General features: G+C 31.5%; 1 protein-coding gene across 1 annotated transcript; it reads left to right on the forward strand.

Annotated features, from left to right (window-relative positions):
- Window positions 1–5,896: 5,896 nt before the first annotated feature.
- On the forward strand, window positions 5,897–8,869 carry LOC147804125 (uncharacterized). The gene has a single exon (XM_087151434.1). The coding sequence runs from the start codon at window positions 5,897–5,899 to the stop codon at window positions 8,867–8,869; it is 2,973 nt and encodes a 990-aa protein (XP_087007560.1).
- The last annotated feature ends 480 nt before the right edge of the window (window positions 8,870–9,349 follow it).

A 9,349-nucleotide genomic window follows, 5' to 3' on the forward strand; every position in this document is an offset into this window, starting at 1 on the left:
GACCTGAAAGTTCTCAATAAATTGCATAGCATTAAATTCGATTTAGATAATTTGCCAGTGCTGCGCTTGCGTAGTGCTGATGTAAAGCTGACCAGACTCCGAATCGGTCACACCCGGTTAACACACCTCCATCTACTGTTTGGAGAGCTTCCCCCCGAATGCAGTACCTGTTACGTTCCTCTCACAGTTCATCATATTTTAATAACGTGTCCATGTTTTAATCAACTACGCTTAAAGCTTTTTGGGAGTACTATTTTATGCTTGCAAGATTTGTTGGATGATACTCACCATTCTAACATTTATGCATTTTTACGTGCCGTAGGTATTTTTAACAGCATATAAAAGTTTTAACACATCTACAATTTTAAACGCTTTTGCAAATATCTTACTATTTTGTACATTTTACTCAATTCGTACGTTTTATACTGTAGTCAAACTTTTATCTGATTTTACTCATACCTTTTATCTAATTTTCATAGCATTTATCTTGTTTTATTCACTGTTTTATCAGTTATAATTGTGCTGCAATTAAATTTTGTATGTACTTAGGCTGTAGAACAATTTTACCGTATTGTCTGGAGCAGCATGTCCTCATTTGGACTTTGTGCCACTAAACCCTACATTCGATCAAATTGTTTCGTCAAAAATGAAGCTTTGTTGCTTGATAACACGGTAGATTACAACAAAAAAAAAAATTCGATGGTTTGTGTCAATAAAGCTGATTAAATAATAGATAGATGCATACCATCAAACTATTTTTGAAGAAAATATGTTCTTTTTCCATGACTTAACATATTGTTTACTAAAATGTACTCAACCTACTTCTCTTCTCACACGAATACTATATGACACTAAATGATTGCAATCCCAACAGTAAAAAGTCATTTTATTAAAAAATAATTAAGATAGTTCAAATTTAAAAAAATAAAAAAACATCAAAATCCGTTTCAGGTTTTTTCCTTCATTACTATTCAAGTCTAATAAGCTATTGAAAATTAACCCCAAAACTATTGTTATTGCTTTGCCTGAAGAAAATAAAGCACCTACATTTTCACATCTTCTCTCGCATTCATATATCATTCATTCCTTTTCAACTGTAAAATGATTGATTCGAATTTTAATTCTATAAAATAGTTCAATTTACAGTAAATTTATAATTTGATTTAAAGTCTTTTAAGGAGAAACAAAAATTATAAAAATGAAGATTTGCCTTCAGCTAAAAATTTTGAGATTGAACCAATACTTTTGATATTTGGTTAGTAATTTGAATTCGGCCCTGTTCGTGAGTAATTAAAAATACTAACACATACCTGATTGCTTCCAGGCAGCAATAAGTTTTCTGGTGTTGAGTCTGCTTCTGCCACATATTTTAATTCTTCTTCCACTGTTAAGCTGATATCAACAAGCAATTTCTTTAGGGTATCCAGAATACTGCATTCCATGCAGGGCAATACCTTTTTAATTTTATCATGTATTATTTCCATGCTAAAAATCACAGATAATTCTTTTTAGAACAATTACTTATTTTAAAACAAATCATAAAATTAGAAACATTTAAATCTTGCCATAAAACATTTGCCCAGTGATGGGCCATTCCATTGTGACATTCAGACGCAGTTTTTTGACGTTAAAACTGCATTTCAGGAAAATAAATTGTTAATAATTACCAACAAAGTTTTTAATTATATTTAACGTTACATTTGCTTGAATAATTTAGTTCAAATTAAACTGCAAGAATTTTCAATTTTCTTTAAAAAAAAGTTTACATCTTGTGACGGATGTGACTCTTTTGGGACATGAGTTTTCACTTACTACCACATTTGTAAAAAAATCCTCTGAATATTGAAATGTTTCATCGTTATACCAATTTTTTTCTCTTTAAAGACATTCAGATGGAATTTAATACATGTTTTTTATCAGTAGTTTCAATATTTTTAACTTGCAGGAGTTTTTTTTTCTAGTGTGACATTGTGCAAATATACAATTTTCAGAGGCAATTTTTTGAAGAAAATAATTACCAGTACAACTAGTAAACTTGACAATAGTCTCACTATAAACACTGCTTTGTAGGAGGAGATAGATATTTATAGACTAATTTTGATAATATGGGAAAATTATTTTGATTTTTTTCCCCACCAGTTGAGTGGTGTAGCGTATCAAGCTATGTTGAAGAACAGTTCAGTTTTTTTTATAAAAAAAACTTTTATTTACAAACAGTAACAAATATAAATTACCCGTAACGGGATAGTGAAGAGATCATAAAACAGCAAGAAAAACCCATAATGGGATATAAGGAAACTCACCCGTAGCATGATAGATAAAATATTATAAAACAACTAGATAAAGTGCCCGTAACGGGATATATAAAAACTCAAATTCCACACAAAACTAATTCTAACAAATCAACAACTTTCTGGTGTTCTAATTTTATCGTCTGCTCTTATTATTTAAATATATCTTTTTATGTGTTTATTTTATTTATTATTTTGCCAGCCCGTTAGTTTTTAATAATTTTACTTTTATTCATGCTTTTGCAAACCAATTATCTTTTTTATATTTTTAGACTTTATAGTGGTGATTCTCTCCTTTCAATAACTGGTAATGAAATATATTTATTCAACTCCTGCACTGAAGTTAACTCATTTTTGTCAGTATCAGTAATTTTATTATTTATATTACTGTTGTTAGTTATTTCTGAGAAAACATCCCAAACAGAAATAGATACACATTCCTCACCTTCAGTTGACTTATGAGAATTTTCAGAATTTGAATATTTTGCGATTGACTTACTATTGTTCACATTTTCTGACGATTTAAAAATTTCAGATGCTTTTTCCTTCATTAATGAAAGTAATAAAGATTTCACAACTTCGTCATAACTCTGATCTTTATCAAAAAACAGTGTTTTATATCATGGGTCCAAAATCGTTGCCAGTGAATAATGTTTGTTCAACTGTATTGTCGAAAAACGTTTATGTATATTTTTTTCTAATGCTGCTTTCATTGTTCCAATTCCAGAAACTTCAACAGATTTTAACAAATATCGTTGTAAAGTTACAACCATAGGAATAACTTCGGAAATTAATGATTTTGAACTACTTATCTGTTTAGTTATTTCTTCAAATGGTAATGGCTTAATGTATTAATTATTACGTAATTAGGACAAAAAAAGGGATGTTAAATATTAAAAGCTAATACCCAAGGTAATTTCTGACAGAATGCTTTGTTATCTCAGTATAAGATGAAGTTATAAACATAACCTATTGTCTTCTGTAAGCTCCCTCCCTGTAGAAAATCGGAATAATTCGAGGCAAAGAATTTCTTCCCCTCTAGATAAATAAGTGAAGCAGTATTTTCGACGTAGTTTTTTAAGCTAGATTGAATGAAAAGAAAATCATAATAACAGTTAGGAAGTTATAAGTTTTATGAATTAAAAGTACAATTTTCTTTTAGTACATATCTAACGCGTCTGAAATTGTAAATGGATGTAAGTACCAAGTTGTATTTTTTGTAATTGATATACTCAAATATTTTCCTAACTCTTTTCGTCCGCTGTTTTATTTTATCTCATTAATTCAGCATAAAAAATCACCTCAGGAAACATAATTTATATTTTCAGACAGCTCTAAGATAGCATTGGAAAAGCTGAACATTTGTACATTCCAAAAAAAAGTACTTTTCATACATAAAAGCTCTTATAATTTTGAATTAATCATTCTATTGACTCACACATATCATACATTACATGAGGAACAATATTTTATTTGGTAAGACAACGATGTCAGTTACGTAAAGAGGTATAAGTACAAAATCGTACTTTTTGTACACAAAATCATTATAATTTTTAAAATATTCGTCGATCCTCTCGGTATTAGTTTAACTCAATTCATCCTTTAAAAATTCCCCAAAAATAATACATTATTTAACAAAGCTCTTGTAAGGCAAGTGGATATCAACAATGTCAAATATATATATATAAATATATATATATATATATATATATATATATAATTTTACTAGAACAGATGTTCAAAACCTTCAAATAATTTCTGAAAAGTAAGAACCAGTATAGAAATAATCCTAAAATAAATTGATAAAAGACCAAGTCATACTAAGGAACGAAAAACAGCATGGCAAAAACTGGGATTCCAATTGACGGTTTTTATCCGTTTGCGATTAGGGTGAAGAATCGTTATTTATGCAGAACGGATTTAAACCGTTAACAATACGGAGAAATTCCGTAAAAACAACGGGTATTTTTAACAGTGTATTTTTCGAAATCGTTTGCCTTTTCCTATTTTACTTTAGAACAAATTTGTTTGATTTGTTAATACTAAAATGGTAAAAGCAGTATTGTTGAATCCCTCAATATTAGATAATGAGAATGATGATATTCTTAAAATAATGCTACTTCAAACAAGTGAAGAAAAATTAATTAAGAAAGGTCAGAATCCCAAATTATGTTTTTAAAATAGTACCTTTGTATTCAGATGACGATTACAAAAGTCATTTCCGGATGACGGGAAGATCTACGGAAAAACTATTCCAAATAATTGCGGATGGTTTAATGGAAAAGAAAAATTCATTCATACCCTTAGAAAAAATCATCCTTTCATCCAATGGTTCTTATCAACCAGCGAGACATTAAGGTAAGAATTATTATATATACATATAAAAAGTATAATTTTACATTTCTTAAGAAATATTGCATTACACTGACGAAAAAAAAAAACTAAAAGTGATGTCTATTCGAATTTCGCACAAGTAGTGCCTCTGTGAACATGCAAATCAGGATTGCTTTAAATACGCGTTCTACGGTTCGTAAGCGTCATTTTTCGCTAAATTGTAACATAATGAGTTGCTATTAGTCAAGAATGCCTTTATGAAGAGGAAGAAGCGGTTATCAACACCTCACTGATAACCTGTAACAGGGCTGCAAGAATTTTATAATCGTCATTGATCAGCAGGCTGAATTTTGAGTTTCCGACTACTAATTTTCATCTTCGTACCCCAAGTAATTTTGAGCCCAATGGTACTGCTTCAAGAGAACTGGATTCTGGACAGCCATGCAGGACTACTTAGAGGGAAGACTGCCATGTAAGGAGTATGGTTTTGGCGCACCATAGTTCATTTGCACCAAAAATTCAAGTAGTGACACAATGAACAAATCTGCTACCTCAAGCACAACTTATAACTTTAATAAATTAAATATGTTACTCAGAAAAAAGCATTGTTGATATTTCATTATTCTGAAATATTTTTTGCTTAATGTTAGTATTTTTGTTTCTAACAGTGTATAAATTTAAGATAAGGTACAAAGTTTGTTTTTTATATGCCATATGCAGCTACACTGCAGAAAATAATATTAAATTTTTATGGTAATGGATTTAAAAAGCATTATAAACTAAGCCTGACACAATATCATGAATATAGAGGAGAAACAAAGAAAAATACAGCTAGTGAGCATCGGGATAGATGAACAGATTATTATATGACAATATAAACAGTACTTGGTATAAAAAATCTTTACAATGTTAAAACTAAGGAAATTTAATGAATTTCGTCATGGGATATTAAAATTTACCAGTTTATTAAATTAGAAAATTTAAATGTGAACTACTAACAGTCTAAAAACACATTATTGATTCTTTATATTTATTTTTCAGATCCATTGCAGACCGATTCGATATGCCTCAATGTCAACTAGTAGAGTCATTCATTTCATTCTATTGATCTGGTTATTTGTTCTCCTCAAATATACCCGTTTTTAGAGCTTTTTGTTGACAACTACCTTTTCCACAGTGACCACTTTCCTATCATTATAAAAATTTCTGTACCGTCTCAAAATAATATCTATCGATTACCTAGACTCTGCATCGCGGCAGCAGATTGGGTAATGTTTTGTAAATCTCTTACATTCAATGAACATACAATAGAAACAGGAACTATTGATGAAGCCACAACTGAAATAACTAATGCCCTCATAACAGCAGCTGAACAGTCAATGCCTTACACTTCTCCTAACTGCCCTAAATATACAAAACCCTGGTGGAACAAGGAATGTAGCCGAACTCACAAATTTCAAAAACAGGCTTGGAGAAAATTCCGTAAATATCCCACCCAAGAAAACTTGATTGCATTCAAACGGGCCCGAGCAATAGCAAGAAAAACTCGAAGACAAAGCCAAAAGAAATCTTGGATTGAATACGTCAGTGGAATAAACAGTAATACTACATCTAAAGAAGTTTGGAAAAAGATTAAAACAATATCTGGCCATTATGCAACTTCACCTGTTACTCATCTTGAAATAAATAACCGCAAAATAACTGATAAAAAAGAAATAGTTAACACTCTTGCTGAAAGCTTTTCTCAGAATTCCAGCCACACAAATTATCCAACCTCCTTTCAAAGATATAAAGCAATAACTGAAAAAACAATACTTAAATGTCCATCCGAACCAATCAATGATTATAATTCAAAAATTACTTTAATAGAACTAAAATCGGCAATAAAACGTTGTAAACCCACTTCTCCTGGTCCTGATAATATACACAGTAACATGTTTAAGCACCTTTCAGATACACATCTACAAATAATTTTAAATTTTTTCAATAGAATTTGGATCGAGAGAAAATTTCCCTCCAGCTGGCGCAAATCATACGTAATAGCTGTCCCCAAACCAGGAAAAGACCACAAAAATCCTAATAACTATCGGCCCATAGCTCTTACTAGCTGTTTATGCAAACTATTGGAACGGATTTTAAATGCTAGACTTACCTATTTGCTAGAATCTCGAAATATTTTATCTTGCAAACAGACTGGTTTCAGAAAATGCAGTTCTACTACTGATAATGCCATACTTTTAGAAACTGAGATAAGAGAAGCGTTCTTGAAAAGACAGCATCTGGTAGCAGTATTTTTCGATATCGAAAAAGCATACGACCGAACGTGGCGTTATGGTATTCTGCGAGATCTTCTAGATTATGATATAACAGGGAATTTATTTTATTTTATTCAAAATTTTTTAGCAGAAAGAACCTTTCAAGTGTTTTTAAATCCTATATTTTCAGACATTTACACTCAAGAAGAGGGTGTTCCTCAGGGTAGTGTTCTAAGCGTCACTTTATTTCTTATCAAAATAAATAAAATTTTATCCCTTTTACCCCCTTCTGTTGACGGTAGACTCTTTGTCGATGATTTTCGGATTTCGTGCAAAGCTACCCATATGCACACAATAGAAAGACAACTTCAATATGCAATTAATAAAGTATTACAGTGGGCAGACAGTAATGGTTTTACTTTTTCACCTAACAAAACTTCTTGCATTCACTTTTGTCGTAAACGAGGACTTCATCCTGATCCAGAATTATTTATCAATAGTTACCGTATACCAGTTTTACCTGAAGTAAAATTTCTGGGCATAATTTTTGACTCAAAATTAACTTTTAAATCTCACATTAACTATCTGCGACAAAATTGTGAAAGGAAATTAAACATACTCAAAGTTTTAACGAACTGCTCTTGGGGGGCAGACACCAAATCTATGATTAAAATTTATCGCAGTATCATTCGCTCTAAAATTGACTATGGATCTATTATATATGGATCTGCTAGAAAATCTGTTTTAAGATACCTAGACACAGTACACCACGAAGGAATTCGCATTGCTACAGGGTCTTTTCGTACCTCTCCAATTCAAAGTTTGCTAGCTTTATATCATGAACCATCCCTCATTATGCGCCGAGCAAAACTTGCCCTAAATTATTATTTTCATATCAAGAGTCACCCTAATCATCCCATGTTTCCTAAGATTTTAACGCCAGACTACGAAACTCTTTTTAACCATAGACCATCCTGCGTTCCAACTTTTGGACTTAGGATGAAAAAACTTTTATCAGATTTTACCATTGAGGATTTTGATATTTTACCAGTATGTAAACCGCATCCTCCCTGGATTGGTATAAATTTTCCTTTCATCGACATTTTTAAAGGAAATACTAAAAAACACACATCATCCATTATTTATCAACAAATTTTTAATTACCACCGGGAGCAATACGCAGATTTTAATCCGGTCTTTACTGATGGCTCAAAAACTAATGGTCACACAGCATCAGCTGTTGTGGCCAATGGATCCACTGTTTCAGAAAAACTTCCCCCGTCCTGTTCAGTATTTACAAGTGAGGCACACGCAATATTCTTGGCTTTACAGTTTATTTCATCTCAACCATTAAAGAAATGGTATATATATAGCGATTCGAAAAGCTGTATTGAAGCATTGTTAAACTGTAATCATAAACCTCATTCTATTATAAATTGTATTTTTAATCTCTACAACACTTTAAAACTTTCTGGGTACAAAATAATTTTTTCATGGATACCTGGACATACTGGCATTCTAGGAAATGAAGTAGCAGATAGGGCAGCAAAATCAACAAATAACCTAACTAATCACAAATCAACGTTATCAGATGTTAAAAATATTAACAAATGTACCTTGTATTCAGAATGGCAAAAAAACTGGAATAATGAGACAAATAATAAACTACATAGTATCTATTCTAACCTACAACCTTATACACATCTTAATCTACCTCGAAAGCTAGAAGTTATTTTAAATCGTTTACGTATCGGTCATACTCGTATTACTCACAGACATCTTCTACTAAATGAGCCTGCTCCAGAGTGTTCCCATTGTAAGGAACCGCTCACTGTGAAACACATTTTAACCAAATGTAGCAAATTTAAAATTCAGAGACAACGCCAATTCGGTTGCTTTAATCCATCATTGATTTTATTAATTGGTAACAGTCCCCACGACAACATCTTCTCATACCTCAAAGCCATTGGTTTTGATACATCAATATAGATATTTAATAAAAACCAAGTTGTAGGTGCGATATAGCCACAACTGGCTCTTGCGCCAATAACTAAAAACTAACTAACTAACTCTAGCTGAAAAACGCAGAAACTTTATTGAAATACCAACAAGGAGTGAAATGAAAGCAACAGAAAAAACTTTTAGCGATAAATATTTTTTTGCAGGTACTATGGCGCAATTGACGGCAGCCATATAGAGATTAAACCTGTTGGAGATGGTAGTCTATATTACAATAGAAACAAGGACTACTCTGTAGTTTTACAGGCAATATGTAAGCCTGATTTATCTTTCTGGGATATTTTTTGCGGCTACCCTGGATCATGTCACGATTCAAGAGTTTTTCGCAACTCGGATATTTACTTCTTCGTCAATTTCCCCACAAATACCCATATAATCGGAGATAAGGGATATCCCTTAAAAACAAACTCTCAATAAAGCTAGATCAATAGTTGAAAATTCATTTGCATT

The sequence above is a fragment of the Parasteatoda tepidariorum genome, chromosome 9 (assembly GCF_982258835.1).
Source record: "Parasteatoda tepidariorum strain Cologne lab strain chromosome 9, Ptep-v5.0, whole genome shotgun sequence".
In the NCBI taxonomy this organism is placed as follows: Eukaryota; Metazoa; Arthropoda; class Arachnida; order Araneae; family Theridiidae; genus Parasteatoda; species Parasteatoda tepidariorum.